This window comes from Euwallacea fornicatus, chromosome 11 (assembly GCF_040115645.1).
Source record: "Euwallacea fornicatus isolate EFF26 chromosome 11, ASM4011564v1, whole genome shotgun sequence".
Lineage (NCBI taxonomy): Eukaryota > Metazoa > Arthropoda > Insecta > Coleoptera > Curculionidae > Euwallacea > Euwallacea fornicatus.
The window spans coordinates 4,328,461-4,350,340 of NC_089551.1; the positions used below are offsets into that span (position 1 = coordinate 4,328,461).

General features: G+C 40.0%; 1 protein-coding gene across 3 annotated transcripts in view; it reads left to right on the plus strand.

Moving 5' to 3' along the window:
• Nucleotides 1-21,880, plus strand: part of Nep2 (Neprilysin 2) — a 53,950-nt gene that overhangs the window by 22,455 nt on the left and 9,615 nt on the right. For all 3 annotated transcript variants that reach the window (XM_066287547.1, XM_066287546.1, XM_066287545.1), the window contains exons 2-10: nucleotides 13,244-13,380; nucleotides 13,653-13,764; nucleotides 19,506-19,625; nucleotides 19,680-19,816; nucleotides 19,868-20,061; nucleotides 20,135-20,311; nucleotides 20,486-20,862; nucleotides 21,162-21,402; nucleotides 21,452-21,620. In XM_066287547.1, coding sequence (XP_066143644.1) covers nucleotides 13,244-13,380; nucleotides 13,653-13,764; nucleotides 19,506-19,625; nucleotides 19,680-19,816; nucleotides 19,868-20,061; nucleotides 20,135-20,311; nucleotides 20,486-20,862; nucleotides 21,162-21,402; nucleotides 21,452-21,620 — 1,664 coding nt within the window. The remainder of the gene's footprint in view (nucleotides 1-13,243; nucleotides 13,381-13,652; nucleotides 13,765-19,505; nucleotides 19,626-19,679; nucleotides 19,817-19,867; nucleotides 20,062-20,134; nucleotides 20,312-20,485; nucleotides 20,863-21,161; nucleotides 21,403-21,451; nucleotides 21,621-21,880) is intronic.

Sequence of the window (21,880 nt, forward strand, 5' to 3'; positions counted from 1 at the left end):
AAGGCCACAAGGCAAAAGAACACCTCCGAAGACGCGGTGCGGGTGCGGCTTTCAAATCTGCATTTTGTATCTTTTTCGGGCGAAAAAGAAAAACTCATGTAATACTTTCCAAATCCTGTTACCTGCTGGTAGCATGCTTCCTGCCAATCTAAGGCTATTAATAGCAGAATTAGTAATAAACTTTTACTAATAATAATAAATTAGCCGTCCCAAATCTTCGATAAGAGAGTTCATTAAGAAATGTTAACGCAGTGTGAACTTATAAACAAATAAGTTCATCGCAATCGACCCAACTAATAACTTGAGGATGTATAGATCAACCGACCGACAAAGATTCCTTCTCGAGCAGTATAACCTGATTTTTTGCAAGGTGAATGGGAATATCATAAATTAGTAGGTACTGCACCGCGCCCATTACGTTGGCAATGTAATGGCCTCAGCAGTTGCCACACACAACAAAACACACAAACTGTGGCCTCATGTGATCGACGTCTTCGTGCAATCTCAGAACATCAAAGTTTCTTATTGACTCAACGTCTTCTAGATAGAAGGGGTAATTCACCGACGATCTTTTTATCACCATGGTTCGTCAATGGGTTCAAGATCAATGAATGGGTAACGCGTTCCTTACAGTGTTAGCTGTGCTAGTGCACTTCGTTAGAAACAACTTTAGACAGCATAGATGAATTTGAGTTTGCTTTCAAAATAACCTCGTAGAATGGGACATAAATAACAGCAGAACACAACGTATCCTCTGAATTTCTATTGAAAAAAAGAATCGCCGGAATTGCAGGACCTTGAATCTTAAAGGCAGAATTTCTGGTTAAACAGAAAACCAGAACCAAAAGACAATTCTTCGTGTTTAACGTTACCAGCGATGTGAACTCGTAGAGATCGAACTTTTAAGAGTGAATATACCTTGACAGTATATAAAGAAATTTCATCTAAGGGCAAATACTCAAGCGCTTCGCTAACCAAAACCAGGGGGCATTTCTGTTTTCAAAACTCCTGCAGTTTACGAGATATCTAGCCCAAATCTGTAATATGGGAAAACTTTTATTACATATTACTGCCATGAAAAAGCAAGGTGAATTTATTTATAAAAAATATATTTTTTTTTCAAATAAATTTCATATCCTGCAAAATACCCCCTCCCCCCCTTCCCCTCCCCCTCCCCCTCCCCCTCGACCCTTCCCTCCAATACAATGCACTTATGTCATCGGTTTTTCCGATCATTGAAACAACCTGCGAAATTTTCTTGCGGGATGGCCTCCGATAGTTTCCTCGATTCGGCCTTTATCCTACTCAACCGGGCCAAAACGATGTCCCCGGAGCTGTCTTTTGAGGTTGTTGATCAGTCGGAAGTCCCACGGTGCTAAACCAGGCGAGTATGGTTGCCGCGGAATGATATAGGACGAGTTTTTAGCAAAACGATATCGAAGAACTAACGCACTGTGGAACGGTGCATGATAGTGGAGCAAAACCCAAGAATTATCTGAGCGACTGTGGGGTGGTTTTTCCGGTGATTTTTGCACTTTTTGCACGATATTCGCTCCATTGGCGGGTTGTTTCCGGGTCGTATGCATTGATCGAAGTCCCTTAACTCCTAATGATGCGTTTAATAACGTGTCGCTCGTCAGATATGGTTGTTTGACAGACTTCAACGCGATGCTTTTTACCAAAAAAATTAGTGTTTTTGGACCCAATCGAAATTTGATGCGTTCGATACACAGACAATTTTTTCAATTTTTTGGGGTTGATTCAAATGAAAGGCCCATAGCGTCAGCAAGATCCCTAATTGTCGATTGGCGATTTTAGAACACCAAATCTTTGATTTTCTTGACGTGGCTCTCATCGGTAGATGATGAGGGTCGCCTGGAGCACCGTTCGTATTGAATTTCTCTAAAGTCTTTGTACTACTTATAAAATTCTTTTCCGACATTGGCGTACCACCATAGGCCTTCTGTAAAATTCTCAACGTTTCCGCGACAGAATATTCATTCCGTAAATAAAATTTAATACAAATTTTTTGCTCAATAAAATCAAGCATGGTAAAAATCGATAAACTCACTTTTGCATGTTTAAAGAAATACGAAAAAAACTGAATATACTGACATGAAATTTTGCATTGATTTCACACACAGCGCTACTAATCTACAAAAAAAATTATTTCGTGGTTTTATAGCACCCGCAAAGTTTAAATGAAAAATTCACTTTTTATCTTTTTTTTTCTTTTCTTTTCTTAATATTTAAATTAAAGCTCTTAAATCTTTTCTTTTAATTCACCTTTTTTCACCATTATTTATTTCTTTCATCACAGTAGTATCGCCACTGATTACACCAAAGCGTTTTAAGAATGTACGGTAAGAACTTTTTTCAACTCAGCGTTCAACTTAGAATGTTTTTTGCTTGTGACATTTTTTCTTAGCGTCGCTTGTCGTATTCCGCCGTAAACTTCCAAGGAATTTGAACTGAATGAACAGAAAGTCGTATAAATTCCCTCAAAGTCTATCACATATCATTGTGTGATATCAAACAATCCTAACAAACCTAAGCATCTCAAAAACTACAGTAGCTATAGTTCAAACGTTTTAACAAAATTTAAAACTCTTAACCAGCACCTAATATACAGGGTTCGCCATTACTCCGGCCTTGGTTCCTGGTGTCTTTATATAAATATCAATATGAAATGTTTAGTACGGTACTCATTTATATTGGAAAGCTGCAATGATTTAATAATATTTTTGTTTATACAGAGTGTTCCGTTTTCGCTGGGCAGCATAAAGTTATAATTTTTTAAATAGCAAGCCATAATTTTTTTTATGCCATTTGATGAAACCTTAATTTGAAAGGAAAATACATAAAACATTTTTCAAATTGGTTGCGGCATTGCCATATTAGAAGGTAGTGACAGGTAATATGACAATTAAATGAAATAAGTAATTTATGCTTTTGTTAAATAGAAGCAAAGCCTACTAGAATAAATCTGTTGGATTATAATAATGCCTGTTGCAATTTGATTGAAATTTTGCAAATATCTCCATAACTGTAAATATTAGATGAAAAGATGTTATTGCAAATTAATAGAGAATTAAAAACTACATTAGGACTTGAAAAAAATCATGGGTACCATTTAAAAAAAAAACGAGTTTCAGCAATTTGTAAAATTTGCAAATTAGCGCTCTTATACAAAAAAAGTATGGTGCATTAAAAAATTTTTTTTAAGTTTTTAAGTACCTCTAACTTTCATTTACTACTTTACAAAAACAAATTTCATAAAACACCAGTTTTGTGATAATTTTTTTCTGATGCTGCATTTTTAAGGAAATTTCTCTAATATGGCAACGCCGCAACCAATTTGAAAAATATTTAATGTATTTTCCTTCCAAATTAAGGTTTCATCAAATGGCATAAAATAAATTATGGGTTGCTATTTAAAAAATTATAACTTTAGGCTGCCCAGCGAAAACGGAACACTTTGTATAAACAAAAATATTATTAAATCATGCAGCTTTCCAATATAAATGAGTACTGTACTAAACATTCATATTGATATTTATACAAAGACACCAGGAACCAAGGCCGGAGTAATGGCGAACCCTGTATATACCACTGAATTTACTGTGCTAATTCCTCGAACATCCTGTACGCAAATATCTATGATATGGAGTATTTCTTACTTTTATAATTAGAGAACGTGCGAAACACATGAAACTAGAAATTCATTTGTGATGCAATGCAATTGCGTGTGCATCATCAATGATATACGAGGTGACTTATTGGGAATGACACATGGAAAAACTTAAGATAAAAGACATCAAAATATGACGATTATACTCAACATACCTTATACCAGGGTTGCGTGTTTCGAAATTATACTATGTTAAAGTGTTCAAGTGTTGAAATTTTATTTGAAAATCCCTTAATAGTTTTTTGTGTTTTCATTGCATCAACACCAAAATTGGTATACTTAGTTTTTCTATAAAATACCAAGGAAGAATTTTGACCTAATTTTTAAGTAGCTCCTAGAGAACTCTAGCTACGACCAACAGCATATGAAAAATAATTCTGTATTTAAAATTCGTTTAAGTAAAAACACAAATTATTTCAAATAATTTTAAAGGAAAAGTAATCACGCCTTCGCATTTTTACTTTTAAATTACAATTTTTTACTGAAAAAAAGCAACTGGCGACAAATAGTCTAATTACTTTGACAAGCTTGTTTAGGCCAGGGGCTTCCTGAGTTCCTGCCTAACAGTAGTGACTGCCTCACTAGGCACCCACAGGGGAATCGAAATACGCTGGTGAGGTTTCTTAGTTGATTCGAAGGACCAGACGGGCTACCGTCATAAAGTAATGGGGTTCCAAAGATTCGAGAAATGATATACTCGGTTACACAAGTTACCTTGAATTTAATGACAGACTAGTTGAATTACGAATTACAGGGTGAGTTGTGACTAACTTATTAACAATATTGCCCGTGTGTGGGGTTTTATGGCAACGAGAGCTAGAGAGGTTTGTTGTTTTCGCGACGGGATGAAAAACGGTTCTGGTTTTTGCTCCAAGAGAAGTTCGTGCCCCTTCCCGCAGAGGACGCAGGTTCCCGAGTTTGGGTTCCCACGATTTCATGAGAAAGTCGCCACCTTGATGCTTTCACACCATTACCTTATCGCTAACACCCTCTGGTTCATGTCCACTTGCGCGTGTGTTGCCACATTTCATCCTAATTTACTGCTGCCCTTAATGTGTTTGGGCGATTTGCACTTCATAAATCAGGGTGAATGTGCACCAGATGAGAGGTGATTAGCGCGGTACCCATGGTTTGGCACCCAGTGGTATGTCAAGCTTTTGTTTCTGGTTTCTCTCTTTACCAGATTTATTACCCAGATGTTAGGGCAATACGTGAGAGCGATTTTTATGTTGGAGTTTTTCCAACATACTGCCCCCCGGCGTTGGAGCTTTCGGCGAAAACGGGATCAAAAATTTAGGTATAAGGAGAGCGGCTTCTTGCCATACGTGCTTTTCATGAAGGGAGGTTTTGAGGAGAGGTGGCGAAGTCATCATGGTGGGAGACGAGGCCTATTGATCGCAAGGAACCCCCTCTGGGAACGAGAGTTCAGGTAGGGGAGAGATTTTCGTTATCGGCCTAGTGAGCTCATTTTTTTTGAGTTCTAAGCCTGACCACTCGAACGACTCCGTCGGATCCCGGCATGACTTGAATGACCCTGGCTAGAGGCCAATGCAAAGGGGGGGCGTCATCTTCCCTGATGAGCACGAGGTCACCTACTTGGACGTTTTTGGCAGTTTTAGCCCATTTTGGGCGATTCTGGAGTCGATTTAAGTAATCAACTGACCAGCGCTTCCAGAAGACCTGTTGAATTTGGACATACCTCTGCCAAAGGGAAAGCCTATGCTCGTTGATATGAGTTACGTCCTTTTCTGGGTAGGAAGTGGGATTTGTGCCAATTAAGAAGTGGCCAGGGGTTAGAGCTGCAAGGTCGGAAGGGTTGTTTGAGAGAGCACAAAGTGGCCTGGAGTTTAAAATCGCTTCTATTTGACACAGCACTGTGGAAAATTCTTCGAAAGTGAATTGTGCCCTGCCAGCGATTCGCTTTAAATGATACTTGGCGCTTTTGATGGCCGATTCCCACAACCCTCCCCAATGAGGAGACCGCGGAGGGATGAACTTCCATTGAATCTCGTGTTGAGATACAGCGGTTTGAATAACATCTTGGAGTTTGTTTTTTGTGAACGCTTGGTACAACTCTTTCAACTCGTTACGAGATCCTGCAAAGTTAGTGCCATTGTCACTAAAAATGACCGAGGGGTTTCCTCGACGTGAGATAAATCGCTTTAAAGTCATGAGGAAGTCTTCAGTGGAGAGACTTGAAACTAGCTCAATGTGTATTGCTTTAGTGGCCATACATACGAAGACTGCGATGTATGCCTTTGTTGTTGGAGCTTTGCGCAATTTTGAGGTTTTCAAGAAAAATGGCCCACCAAAGTCTACACCTACATTTTGAAAGGGCCTTGAGATGTTAACGCGTTCTTTAGGCAGATTCGCCATGATTTGTTCACACGTTCGAGCATTGAACCTGTGACAAACGATGCACCTCCTAATGATGCGTTTTACTTCGCGCAACCCATTTAGCGGCCAAAACCGGGTTCTTACATTGCTCAATACACTTTGAGCACCCGCATGCCCTAGACGAATATGCTCGTGAGTGAGCATCAAGGCGACTACGGGATCACGAGAAGGGAGGAGAATGGGATGCTGCTGGTCAAATGGTATGTCGGCATTTGCTAATCTACCGCCCACTCTTATAAACCCGCGCGAATCAATATAAGGTGCCAGAGGAAGCAAATTCTTATTTGACAGCGGTTTCTTCGATGAGATTTCGAAAAGTTCTTTCCGAAATCTCCTCTTTTGGACGTCTTTGATGATGAGATCTTGAGCAGCTTTGATCTCATCAACTGAGAGAGCGCCTGCCAACCTTTTTGACCTGACCTGACGTGAATTACTGATGAAGCGCAGAGCATATGCTACAGATCGCTTTAAACGAGAGAATGAAGAGAATTTTAAGAAAATGTCGTGCCAAAATTGAGAGGGTTCATGTAGGTCGCGGGTGATCAAGAAGGCTGTTTTCCTTTCTTCGGGAAGAGTTGACAGTGAAGGCGATGAATCGAGACTGTCTAGACACAACTCGGTTTTGTTCAAAAATTTAGGGCCATGGAACCAGAAATCGGACTGGATGATGGTTTCTGGGAACAGACCTCGGGAGAGCAAGTCAGCTGGATTTTCAGCTGACTTCACGTGCCGCCATATTGCATGATTCGATTTGTCTTGTATCTGGGCCACCCGGTTCGAGACAAAAACTGTCCACCTGCTGGCGTGAGTCCTGCACCAACCAAGAGCTATTTCCGAATCTGACCACAAATTGACAGTTTCAAATGATATTTTTCCTTCGAATATTTTCTTGAGATTTTGAGCGAGCTTCGCCAATAAGAGCATGGCACAGAGTTCCAATCTGGGAAGTGATACAGTCTTCATGGGAGCTACCTTGGATTTTGCTGACACGAGATTGCAGGATACGCTGTTATCAATGTATTCCCGACGGACATACACGCAAGCACCATAAGCAGCCAAACTTGCGTCAGCAAACCCATGAAGTTCGGTTTTGCGAGCAAGTTTTCTCAAGAAAATACAGCGAGGAATTTTTAATTGTTTTGCACGCGACAAACATCTGGTAAAGTCTGCCCACTGAGTTAGAGCATGCTTATCAGAGATTTCTGTATCCCAATCCATTTTCTTGGACCACAGCATTTGCATTAAGATTTTTCCCTTGACGATCACGGGATTGACGAGGCCGAGTGGATCGAAGCATTGCGCAATGCTCGAGAGGATTTTTCTTTTGGTAATTATAGTCTCAACCGGTTTCTGAGGGGAGGTGAAGCAAAATGTATCGTCAGTTGACAACCAGTTGAGACCTAGGACCTTAGTGGGTGACTCATCTAGATTTAAGTCAATCGTGGAGTTTTCGCGTGACGAACTTAACGGATGTATTTTGCTAATGACTGACGGTGAATTAGATAGCCATTTATGCAGCCGGAACCCCGATTGGTTCAAACATGAGTTTAGTTGTGCATAAAGAGAGAAGAGTTCGGTTTCGCTTTCCCCTCCGCTGAGAATGTCGTCGACATAGCATTGATTTTGAATGCTGTCTGCGGCAGCAGGGTAGACCTTTCTGTTATTTTCACCTATTTGAGTCAGCACTCGAGTTGCCACATATGGAGCAAAGTTGGTACCATAGGTGACAGTAGACAGCTCAATGCATTGAAGAGGATCATTGGGGTCACTCCGCCATAAAATATTTTGTAAGAAACATTGCTGGGGATTGACCCTAATCTGCCTGTACATTTTTTCAATGTCGCAGACCAGCACGAAGTTGAATGAGCGAAACCGACATAAAATGTCATAGAGATCGGGTTGCACCTGGAACCCTTTGTGACATATGTCATTGAGTGAATAACGAGTTGAACTTTTCGCAGAAGCGTCAAATACCACCCGAAGCTTGGTGGATGTACTAGCTTCACGTGTTACGCACAAGTGAGGGATAAAATATTTGCGGTCACCTCTTTCGTTCGTCTTTGTTAGCGGAACATATCGGGCGTGACCAAGCGAAACATATTCCTCGAGGAATTTTTTGTATTCTGAGAAGAGTTCGGGTTTTGACTGGAATCGCCTTTCGAGAGATAAAAACCTATTCCGAGCCATGGAGAATGAGTCCCCTAACTTTTGGTGTTCCTTGGAAGATTTGAGGGGGATGTCTATTTGAAAGGAACCATTTTCCAGCACCTTTGTGGTTGACGTGAAAATCTCTTCTGAAAGAGCGTTTTCCACCGAGAGAGGGGGATTGGATGGGATTTCTTCCATGTTCCAAAACCTTGTCAAAAGAGAGTCGAGAGTCTCCTCTTGAACCTGGGTCTCAGCACGGCCATTGAAGGCGCAGTGCGAGTTGAGTGAGTATGTATCCACAGAAGATGTCAAACAGCGAGCAGGAACGGCACCTGCAACTATCCACCCTAATTGCGTGTTCACGAAAGCGGGTTTGTTTCGTGATTGGGGTTTTATAAATTCTTGGGACATAAGAGTGAAATAGACATCCGCTCCTATCAACAAATCTATTTCAGAGGGGAGGAAGAACTCTGGGTCAGCTAATTGTTCGAAGACGTCACGAGGGATGTTGAGTTTTTCAGGGTCGATTTGGATTTGGGGGAGCGGCGAAGTTATTGCCTGCAAAATCGAGCACGTGACGCTTGCTTGAGATCCTCGATTGACCCTCGAGTGGATAGTGATATGTACCGAGGCGTGAGAAATGGTAGCATGTTGAGAGATGCCCGTGATATTGAGCTTTTTGGCTTGGGGTTTGAGACCGAGTGCGGCAACGAGTCGTTGCGTTATAAAAGAGTGTTGCGACCCGGTATCGAGAAGAGCTCTCGCAACTATGGGAACCCCCCGAGTAGTGTATACGTTCACCATGGCGGTGCTAAGCAAAATAAAGGGGTTGTGTGATTTTCCCTTTGAGAGAGTTGAGACTGTCTGCTCCATCATTGCCTCGGGGTTATTAGTGCTACCATTCGGCGCACCGCGATCGCTTTCACCATTGTGGAAAGAGGATTGAGTGGAATGCCTGAGATCTTGCGTTGTCTCAGGTCTGTGTTCCCTTCTACCAGTGCGTGCCGAGCCCTGGGTACTTTGAGTATTTCTTTGCCGTAGTAGATCACCGTGGATCAGAGAATGGTGTTTTCGATTACATTCTGAACAGCGTTTGGTGGACGCGCAGTTGGCAACTAGATGTTTGCTGCCGAGACAGTTGTTGCACAACCTCTTGGAGTTTACGAGAGAGCGTCTATCCGCGTTCGACAGAGCTATGAACCTTTTGCATGAGTAAATTCTGTGCCCCGCTTCATCGCAGCATGCACACGGAGGAGGTGATCTCAGTAGGGGTGAGGAACTGGCGATTCGTTCTTTGATACCATTTGCGTGCAGAGTTATGCCGGATTTCGTTCCCGGCTGAGGTTCGGAACTTGATAGATTCTGGAGGATTGTACACCTCCTCTCAAGAAACTCGAACAGGTCATTGACTGTGGGAAGTTTAGTCAAATCTCTTTCCTGCTCAAATGCGCGACGGGTACCGAAATCCAGCTTCTGCTGCAAATGGTAAACGAGAATCAGATTTTCTCGCTGCTCTGTCGTAATTTTCAAGTTCTTGAATGATTCCAATGTTCCCTTAAAATGGGTTACCAACTTCCTAAGCTCTCGTGCCGTACATTTTTTTAATATAGGCGTAGAAAACAAAGCATACAAATACGAATTAGCTATTTGAGTGGGATTTTCATAGCGCTGCTTGAGAATTGCATAAGCGTTTTCAAAATTATCATTTGTAACCTCTAGAGAATCAATCAGTTTCAGAGGCTCATCCCTTACGAATGATTTCAAGTAAAAGAGTTTTTGCACGTTTGTGAGTGAAGTGTTGTTGACTACAAGCGCTTGAAATAAATCTGAGAAGGATGTCCACTCAGTAGAGTCCCCTTTAAAGATGGGGATAGAGATTTCTGGTAATCGAATACCGGTGTACTGGTTTGTACTGTGCGGAGCTGGCGCTCCCGTCCGCGAGTTGGACAGTGAACATCGGGCTGACTGACTTTCCGAAGTTCGCTCGATGCACGTCTCAATTTGCGCTAGAATGTGAAGATATTTGTCTTCCCACTCAAATCTATCTTCCATGTCGACAATAGCATCATCTTCAACCGTAAGATTCTCAATTGCGTCCTGAACTGTTACGTATCGCTCAAACGCGTCTTTTATTCTGTCCCTACGGACTTTGAAGGGAGCAACATCGCTTTCAGAATTTTTATGTTCTTCTACCCAATTGAGAATTCGGGTTATCGAAGACTTAGCAGTTGTACGCTGCCTTATTAGAGTTGCGTAAGACATAGTTGTTAAATATAAATAAAGTACACAAGGAGTTCTTAAATAAACTGGGCTCACCAGGCAGGTTCTACTTATACTGATGTCCCTGGGATGATGGCGACGTCTTCTTCTACGCTGTACACGGCTTCACTTGAGGGGCACTGTCCTTGAACGCACTAATACACAGAGCACTGCACTAGCACAAATACTTGGACGGCGTGGATATACTTAGAGTTTCACTAATGAGGGGTATTGGATGCGTTAACAGCACAAGCTCGGTTGAGCACTTGAGGTTTGAACCTTGGATTTCTGAGATATCCGGCTCGAAGGACCAAATGTTTAGGCCAGGGGCTTCCTGAGTTCCTGCCTAACAGTAGTGACTGCCTCACTAGGCACCCACAGGGGAATCGAAATACGCTGGTGAGGTTTCTTAGTTGATTCGAAGGACCAGACGGGCTACCGTCATAAAGTAATGGGGTTCCAAAGATTCGAGAAATGATATACTCGGTTACACAAGTTACCTTGAATTTAATGACAGACTAGTTGAATTACGAATTACAGGGTGAGTTGTGACTAACTTATTAACAATATTGCCCGTGTGTGGGGTTTTATGGCAACGAGAGCTAGAGAGGTTTGTTGTTTTCGCGACGGGATGAAAAACGGTTCTGGTTTTTGCTCCAAGAGAAGTTCGTGCCCCTTCCCGCAGAGGACGCAGGTTCCCGAGTTTGGGTTCCCACGATTTCATGAGAAAGTCGCCACCTTGATGCTTTCACACCATTACCTTATCGCTAACACCCTCTGGTTCATGTCCACTTGCGCGTGTGTTGCCACATTTCATCCTAATTTACTGCTGCCCTTAATGTGTTTGGGCGATTTGCACTTCATAAATCAGGGTGAATGTGCACCAGATGAGAGGTGATTAGCGCGGTACCCATGGTTTGGCACCCAGTGGTATGTCAAGCTTTTGTTTCTGGTTTCTCTCTTTACCAGATTTATTACCCAGATGTTAGGGCAATACGTGAGAGCGATTTTTATGTTGGAGTTTTTCCAACAAAGCTCATGTAGGAATAGCTAAGTAATGCGTTGCTATTGGAGTTAATCCTAGGCAGGTAAAAATCTCGTGAATGAAGAGAGAGATAGAAATTAAACGAGAATATCTTTTTTGAGTGAAAATTGACGCTCTCTCAAAGTATTGAAAAGAATTTGACCTTAGTTTCACTTATAAAAAAATATCATCAGATATACCGCAGGGGTAGGTTGAAACTAGCACCATCTGAGAACTACCTAAAAATCAGATCAACATACTTGGCATCTTACAAGTCTTAAATACACCAATTTTGGTGTTGCTACTACGAATACACAAAAAGTTACGAGGTTGAATCAAATAAGAACCGAAATTTCTCCCGTGCGAGTAGGAGAGCATCGAGATAACATATAGGCATATCACATGACCACGTCTACTGCTTGGTAGACGGCTTGGTCTTTGAAGGCCGCGTTTTTGATCCGTATCCCCATGAGTGAGAACTGAGTACACCCTTAGGTGGTTACAAAATTTCTTACATGTGAAGGGGTAAAACCAAAGGAAAATTCTTTAAATACTTAAAACACAGTTCGCAGAGATCTGTGTAAAGTAAACTTAAATGTACGAGTGACATGAGAAATGAAGAAGCTTGCATTTCGCTAGAAAATGAGAGAGATTTGAATCAGAAACGTGAATCTGCTTCACGATAATGTCTATCCTGGCACGCCCAACTTAACTAGGGAAAACTGGAAGAAATTCACAATGTTGGAACGTCCGCCTTGCAGTCCCGACTTATCTCCATGCGATTATCACACGTTTGGCCCGTTAAAAGAGGCCCTGAGAGGAGAAGGATTCGATAACGATGCAGTTGTTGAGGTTTCACGCGCAATTCGTTGCAAAGAGACCCTGCTTCTTTCTACGATGACGGCATTAAGAAACGTTCATTACGATGGGAAAATGCGTTCTTAAATCAGGAGATGATGTAGAAAAATAACGTGTACCTTTCTCTTTTGGATCTTTTTCCAATAGATTTTTGAGAAATAATCCCGGTCCATATTCGATTCACCCCCGTATTAAGGAATTTTCAAATAAAGTTTTAAAGTTTAACACCCCGTAATTCTGAAACACGCAACATTGGTGGAAGGTATGTTGGGTCATACCTCATATTTTGGTCACATTTTGGCGTCCCTCATGTCGGATTTTGGGATGTCCCATGCCCAATGAATCATCTTGTTCATCACTCTTTTCATCTTAATTCGTTTTTCTCATTGTGTAAAGATGAACTAGAACAATGACGAGACGCTTTCTTGGAATGATACGTGTTCTCATACATTCCATCAAAGCGTTATTGTACCGTCGCGTTTTATCAGGAGATAAACCCAACAACATAGGTAATTAGCCAGACTTTTAGGCTATCTATGTAATTCTACTTAACGAAGAACAATGAGTCTCTTTTCATTACCTTCCCAGTTTCCATAAACAGCAACTAGCAGCGTACGTTTAAACGGCAAAAATGATAAATCAGTTTAATCATCAAACTCATCACGAGTGAATACTCACGTAGAATATCTGAAATAGCACAAAACACAATAATAATTTTTGAATGGAAAAAATACACACTTGAATTTGTCACACCATTTCAAAATCTTATTTCAGAGTATGCCGCATTGTTGTGTACAAAAAATCACCTCAAATTCATCATTATGAAAGAGTCTTCCAGAAATTCTGAAGGGTATTTTTGATTGCAGAAATCCAACATGGTGGAAAAGGAGGACGAGCATGGAACGTTCCCTAACCCTTACCACAGCCGTACTATTATTATTAGGAATCTCAGTACTTATAGCTTTACTCACAGTTCTATACAGTAAAAATGATGCAGTCGCAAGTAAGTACCTTCAATTGACACCGTTACGCGCGCTTTGAGAAATTTCAATTAGCTTGAAATGTTACTATCAGTCGTTATAGATCAAAAGAAAATTAAATAGTGATTACACACACGTTCGATTGCGGCCGTCACAAGTGAAACGCTTATTGAAAATAATAATAATAATAATAAGAGCAATAACCTGAAGGAGAATGAAAACGGGCGCGCTCGTTGAATTGTTAAGTAACCAACGGGGCTTGCGTATGTTACAGGGTGTCTCGAATACTTTTCAGGTCCGCAATACAGCGCTCAAGCCTTGCAGGGGCAACAGACATTCGTCATCAACGCCCCACAAGACACTCAGAAGTTGTGCGTTTCGCCCGGGTGTATTCACACCGCATCAAGGTACAGTATACCATAAAATTTATAAAATGAATTAAGGTCGAGATACCATCAAAAAACATTGAGCACATTAGCTTCGAATTCCAGTGGCGGTACTAAAGTTCTTATCCTTCAACGTGAACAACCGCGATTTTTTTTTGGAAATTCCATTTAGCCGATATCCACCTTAAGGCGTCTACGCCAATGAAATTTCTCAGGGTAACTACCTAACGGAGGTTTAAAATTAACTATGCTTGCTTTTCCTAAAAACGTTAGATTGTCTAGGCAATAGGTTTCCTCTTAAGTCATAGAGCAGCTTTAGGAATAGTCGAGAAAGAATATTGGGCTGATTAGTTGGATTTCAGTGGCGGTGCTGAATTTGGTATTTTTGAATGTCCAAAAGAGAGGTTAGTTCAGGTTATTTGGCTGGTTGAACTGAAATCCCGGAAAAAGTATTCTGAAAGGGAGGTGAACAGGAGGTGCGCGAGCGCACATGCTCTTAAGATATACAGGGCGTTTCCTAAGTGTTCTGAAATATTTCACGGGGTGATCGCTCCACGCAAAACATAAAAAAAGTTCATCTGATCGTCGGTCCGCAAGCGCTTCCTCTCCAAGATACAGGGCGTTAAAAATTAATATTTGTTTTCCGTACTATGTATAGGTTTGAAAATCGATAATGTTGCTGCGTTAGTAAAAAAATGCAACATTATGAGAAAGGAAGCATGTGATACAGGGTGTCCCATTTAAAGGTGTGATTGAAGATTACTCAAAAACAGTAAGGTGTATGAAAAAAAGTTTCAAATAGAAGTTGTCCGGTAAAGAGGGGGGCAGATCACGCATATAGTGACTTTCAGCCAAAATGTCATTTTAAGGTGATTTCAAGGGCAACTTTTTTCGTCAAATAGCAACCTCGTATTTTTACAGCTCCTTGTAGACCTTAAAAAATGAATATGTTTTATTTGAACAATTTTTTAATATATCTTTTGCTGCAGAGTCATCCCTGATTTTTGTCCAATTTGGAAATAGTTGAAATTATTGCATTTTTTTTCTAAAAAAGTCTTGCATTACATATTCTATTCGAAACTCACAGCAATACTTCTATCTACAAAAAAAATATATTTTTATGAAAAAAGATGTTTTATTAAATTTCCTCTTATTAAGGTCTATCTCATAACAAGGTCTGCAGGAAATCGATATTCTTTTCTCAACAATCAATCTGATTGTTTTGTGTGAAACTATTCAAAAATTATTCTTTTTATTTCAAAATTCAATAATTCAAATGGATCGCTGCACTTTGGACGAAAAATCAAAAATGGTTTTTATTTGTGGAGAAGCTGGAAGAAATGTTAGTCGGGCAGTAGAGCTTTATGCTGAATAATTTCCGGATGGAAAAGTTTCATGTTGGACGACTTTCAACAGTGTCATTAAAAATTTCAAAGAAACGAAAATGTTGGAAACGAAAAAACGCAATCGCTTCTGAAGTGCAACACATGAAGGCAATAAAGTAGCAGTTCTTGCTGCTGTTGCCGTCGATCCCCATGTAAGTTGTCAAATTGATGTTGATTCAAGAATATGAAAGACAAGTGTCCAAAGAGTTTTGAAGGTGAAAAAATACCATCCCTATCACATTTCTTTACATCAGGAATTGCACGGAACTAATTGTGAAAATCGAGTCAATTTTTGTAATTGGGCAAGGCAGCAATTAAATTAAAATGGAAATTTATATGATTTCCATATTGGCAAATCATGGTGCAGTGAATCGCCATAATCTGCATTTTTGGAGTGTTCTAAACCCGCACTGGCTCAGACAAGTTAAACATCAGAGACCATGGTCAGTAAATGTATGGTGCAATATTATTGGGGAATGCTTAATTGGACCTTTCTTCATTAAAGGAAACGTGAATGAAGAAATGTACTACAGTTTCCTGCTTAATAATCTTCCAAAATTGTTGGAAAACGTTCCACTTGCAATTATACGAGTGATGTGGTATCAGCACGACGGCTGTCCAGCCCATTTTTCTAGAATGTCTAGTGAGGTTCTGAATGAAATGTATGCACATCGATGGATTGGAAGAGGCGATCCAATGAAACGGCCTCTTAAGGCACCTGATCTGACCTCACCAGATTTTCTACTCATGGATTTTTTAAAAGACAAAGTTTATGCAGAAGGACCAACAACTACAGACGACATAAAAAGGAAAATTGAAAATGCGTGTCAATTAATAAAGGGGGAGATGTTGAGCAGAGTGAACTATCCTTTTCGAATAAGAGTTGAGACATGTTTGAAGTGGAAAGGACATTCTTTTGAACATTTGCTTCCGTAAGTTTCTCAAATCAGGATTTGTCAAATAAAAAAAAATATTTCTTTTTCGTAGGAATAATTTCTTTTTATTAGATAGAAGAATTGTTATGAGTTTTAAATAGAATATGCATTGCGAAACTTAAAAAAAATACAATAATTTCGACTATCTCAAAAATTGGATAAAAATCAAGAATACATCTGCAGCAAAACATTTGATAAAAAAATTGTTCAAATAAAAAATATAAATTTTTTGAAGGTCTACAACGATTTGTAAAAAAAATGGGGAATTGCTCTTAAAATAACCTTAAAATGCCGTTTTGGCTAAAACTCACTATCTCCATGACACATTCCCCACTTTACCGGACAACTTTTATGTCAACCTTTTTTTCATACAAGGTACCGTTTTTGAGTAATTTTCAATCACAGCTTTAAATGAGACACCCCGTATAATAAAATAATTGAATTATACTAATGAAATTGCTGAAAATTACCTCCATTGGGCATTACACATGCTTCAGCTCGTCGCCTCAGAGATTCTCACTCTCATCCAAAGACACCAGGATTGTCACGGATATTGTTGAAAACTTGTAATATCCGATTCTGCAACTCACTTTGGCTGCCAATTGGAGTAGTGTATACTAGGTGCGTCGGGTGCCCCCAAAAATAGAAATCTAAAGGATTTAAGTCCGGTGGTCACGATGGTCAAGGCTGAGGACCTACTTAACCCATCCAGCTATTGAGAAATGTATTGTCCAGGTGCCCTCGAATTTGTGAGGCAAAATGAGGAGACGCTCCATCACGCATAAACTAGAGACAGAGTCTTGTTTCAAATAACAGATCTTCAAGAAGTTCAGGTAAGATATTTCTAAGAAAGTGATAGTAGGAGTCATCATTCAATCGATGTGAAAGAAAACATGACCCAATTAATTGCTCCTGAATGGTTCCAACCCATACATTGACCGAAAATGTTACCTGGTGTTATGCTTCCGATATGACATAAAGATTTTCCTGTGCCTAAATATGATTATTATGAAAGTTTGAAATACCATGTCATGAAAAATCTGTTTCATACGTGAAGAAAATTTTGGTTGAAAAATTTAGAACGTTGACATTTCTCTCAAGAAGCCACTAACACCAATTCGAGCGAAGAGGGTAATCATGAGGTAAAAAATCCTAAACACGTTGGATATGGTAAGGATATAGTAGATTTTCCTTCAAGATGGTCCAAATTGTTTTCGGACCAACATGAAAGTTCTTAGTTATTCTTCTGATACTGGTACTTGCTGCATCGTCTACAGCATAAAGAACAGTTTCCTCCAACTCAGGAGTATTAATTGAATGTGATCTACCAACAATATTTTTACTTTTCACAAATGAACCAGTTTCTTGTAAACGGCGATGAAATCGTATGAAAGTGTCTGAACATGGCAAATGTCTTTCTGGGTATTGTTCAGCATACAGGTGCCGTGCCTGTAATTAATTTCCATTTGTAAGTTCACAACAAAAATGCATCTGGGTCATTTCTTCATTTGAAAAGGTCGCCATAATTAGAAATTAAACAATAAGAAATTATTCTGTTAAGCAGAATAATTCAATTAAAAATGAAACGAAATTTAACGCTTGATCCACATTTACGCTGAGAGAACTGGAATCGCTTGGATAGCGATGATCAACCGCATTATTTATTTAAATATTTTATTTTTAGAAACGTTAAAATATTAACGTGTTTGTAAGCTGCAAAATTCAATAATATTATTAATTATTTTTTCTTCAACCGATGCATAGTGCGGAAAACAAATGTTAATTTTTAACGCCCTGTATCTTGGAGATGAAGCGATTGCGGACCTATGATCATATGTATTTTTTTATGTTTTGAACTAGGAAATCACCCCGTGAAATATTTTAGAATCCTGAAGAAACGCCCTGTATATGAAGCAGCTTTAGGAGTAATCTAAAAATCGTATAATACACAGAGTGTTTTAAATACTCTTGAACTGATAAATATAGCTGAAGGAAGCAAATTAAGAAATTGTTTTTTGTGATTGAAAGGGTTCAACGATATATATTGGGAAAGACTCAATCTGCTTAGACCTCTCGAAATTCTCTTTAAAGGTGTACCGAAAATTTGCTCTTATTAATTTTACTTGTGAAATACATGATATCATCACCTATGAGGATAGTCCCAGAAGCACTCGACCTAACACTTAAAGAAGAAATTTTTTTGGAAAATATTACGTTATTTCCCAACTTAGTCTCCTTTGAGATTGATACACTTTTCCCAGCGATGTAGCGCTGCTATTCAGAAACTTTGAATTTTTCAAAATATGCATTAACCTCGAACTCCACTTCCTCGTTATTGGCAAGTCCCTTTTCATCGAGCTATTTTTTCATGTTTGGAAGTAGAAAATAATCCGAGGAGGCTAAATCTGGCGAATGGGGAGGGCGAGAAGAAAGTTCGAAATCAAGTTGATTGATTTTGGCCATAGCGATGACAGAAATGTGGACTGGTGTGTTGTCTTCATGAAACAATTTTTTTTTCTCAAATGCGGTCGCTTTTTCCTAATTTCTTCGCTCAAACGCTGCAATAAATTTGTAAAATATTCCCTGTTTTTGGTTTTTCCTTTAGGGAGATACTCAATCAAAATGATCCCACTTATCCCAAAAAAGCTGACGACATCACTTTTCCCTGCAGATGCAACAGTTTTCGCTATTCTTTGAAGCCAATTCTCCCCTTTGAATCCATTGTTTTGCGATCGTCGCAGGTGTGAAATGATGAACTCATGCTTCATACATAATTACGAATCAACGCAAGACTCGGTTTCATTGCTGTCAAACACTTCCTTGAAAAATCCTCACGGCGCTCTTTTTGTCCTGTTGTGAGTAATCGCGGCACTCATCTTACGCACATCTTTCTCACCTCCAATTGTTGGGTCGAAATGCGATGTCCAGTATTTTTTGAAATGTCCATCATGTTGATCAACTGGCGCAATTTTAACCGACGGTCCTTCATTACAGGTTTGTCAATTTTCATCACAATTTCTAATGTGGTCAGATCTGGAGTGGGCCGACCACTTCAGAGTACGTCTTAGCAACTCGTATGACCACATTTAAACTCTGCCACCCACTATTTTGCAGTTGTTAACGAAGGACCAAATTCCCCCAAAGTAGAATCTAACCCCGCTTTGAGGAAGGCCAAGATCCTTCAAAGGAAAGTATTGAATCACCGATAGATGACTTTTTTTCAGAAAATCGGCAAAAGCGTTCGTTAAAAACAGCTCCAAAATAAACACAAATCCACGGAGCATGCTCAAACTTTAGTTCCAAGCTTTTTAAGGTTAGAACTTTGTAATATACGGAAATTTTTAACAAAGAAATCGCCTTCTATATGTCAGGTTGAGTACTTCTGAGACTGTCCTCGTAACACCCCAATGGCGAACGCCCTGCAATATTGAGTCACTTTTAGGGTGCTGGAGTACATGGACCAATCCGTGGACCCTTGCGACGATTTCTACCAGTTCACTTGTGGCAACTTCATAAAAAAAAACATAATTCCTGACGATAAGTCGTCGGTAACTTCGTTCAGGTAAACGACGGAAAATGCTCCTCCTTCTCTAGTGCAAAACGATGCGATTTTCAGTTTGATAAGTGACGAACTACAGGAACAACTCAGAAAAATGATAGAAGAGCCAATTAAAGACGGTGAACCGAAACCTTTCCAGCTAACGAAGAAACTCTACAAGGCCTGCATGAACAAAACTTTAATCGAATCTGATGGTATTTGGTTTCGACTTGAAAAATTGTTCGGACTGAGAAAGTTGTTTTCAGGGCTGAAGACGATTCAGACGATCTTGAAATATTTGGGAGGTTGGCCGGCTTTAGAAGGAGCCCAATGGAACGAAGGAAACTTCGATTGGAGGCAGTCGGTGTATAAGTTCAGAAAGGTGGGATACAGCGTGGATTATTTTATGGATTTCTCCGTGGGGATTGACGTGAAGAATTCGACGAAGAGAACTATAGATGTAAGTCTAGTTTATCGATGTTGAGTTGGGAAACCTTCACATTTCAAATCGTAAATCGGACTAATGATTCCAGCTCGATCAAGCTTCCTTAGGCTTACGCAGGGAATTCTTAACCAAAGGAATGAACGAGAAACTCGTAAAAGCTTACTACAACTATATGGTGGACATAGCAGTCTTGTTTGGGGCCGAACGCGAGCGCGCAACCAAAGAACTCATGGATTCCTTAGAATTTGAAATGAAATTGGCCAACGTAAGTAAACGGCATTAATATTCATGAACCATGAAGTGCAGACCGCTGAAAAGGTCAGAAATTAACAATTATTAAAAATCAGTGACCTGGCCCAGGGTTTTATGCCGATTAATTTACGATTATTGTTTTTTGCCTGACCATGGCCAAGTAAACCAATGCGGGTTACCTTTAAAGATTTCCTTGCCAAGTGAAAAGCGACGAAACGCGACAGCCCTATACAACCCCATGACCATAAGCGAGATGCAACAGAAATTTCCCAGTATTCCGTGGTTGGAATACATAAATACCTTGCTGGCGCCGGACATCACAGTGACCACTGACGAAACCATCATCGTTAGTATTCCCAATTACATCACGGAGTTTGAAGCTCTGATCTCCAGAACGCCTAAGAGGGTACAGGCTAATTACGTCATGTGGAGGGCTGCCGCCTCGTCAATTTCATACCTCAACGACGCGTTGAGGAAGAGGCAGTTGGAGTACACCACGATTGTCACTGGGAGGACTGAAAGGGAAGCTAGATGGAAGGAGTGCATTGATGTCTCAGCTGGAAGGTGCCTATTAAATCACCCACAAAAATAGTTGTTGATACAGTTTTTCATTGCTGCCAGCTCACATTTCGGAAATGTCTTTTCACTCACAAAAAAAGGTTCTGAAAATCTGTTTTTTTCTGGAAGCATTGACGGTGACGGCGCTTATTTCAGCACTATCGTCCTAATGACATAAAATGACGCGACATTTCCGAAACGCGAACTCTGAAAAACAACGAAAAAATGTGCCCCTCCGACCATTTTTGTCAACAGTTTATTTGTTGGTTAAAATAAGAGACAAACTAAGGATTCGTTACAATTAGTTTGTCCATTGCTGCTGGTGCCCTATACGTACGCAAGTTCTTCAATGAGGAAGCCAGACAAAACGCCAAAGAGATGGTCGCAGATATTAGGGAAGAATTCGAAGAAATTCTGAAGAAAGTTGATTGGATGGACGAGAAGACCAAGCAAAATGCCATGGACAAGGCTAAATCCATGTCTACCCATATTGGGTATCCTGATGAGATGCTAGACGACAAGAAACTGGAGGAATTTTATCAAAATGTATGTGATTCGTTAGCTTTTATTGCGTACTCAAAATTCATATTTTCAGCTTGAATTGGATGAAAACAAGTACCTCCGCTCCATCTTAAATCTAACCTTATTCGGAACAAGACTCTCCTTCAAGAGACTCCGCCAGCCGGTCAACAAAACGGATTGGATCACCCATGGCAGACCCGCGGTGGTCAACGCTTTTTACTCGGCCATCGAAAACAGCATTCGTAAGTACTCAAATGCAACACTCATTACAAACGTTTTACTATGCAGGGTGTTATTTAAGTACGCGGCCAAACTTCAAGGGGTAATCCTTTGAGCGATTCTATGACGCAAAATTCATATAAATTTAGGTCTGACAATGCTTCATTCGTAAGATACAGCGTGTGAAACATTTTTTAATATCTTTATATATAAAAAAAAAACGTCTAAAGAACATGAAAACGTAAACGCATGTGATGTTGAAACTTGGTGAGGGTTTTTAATG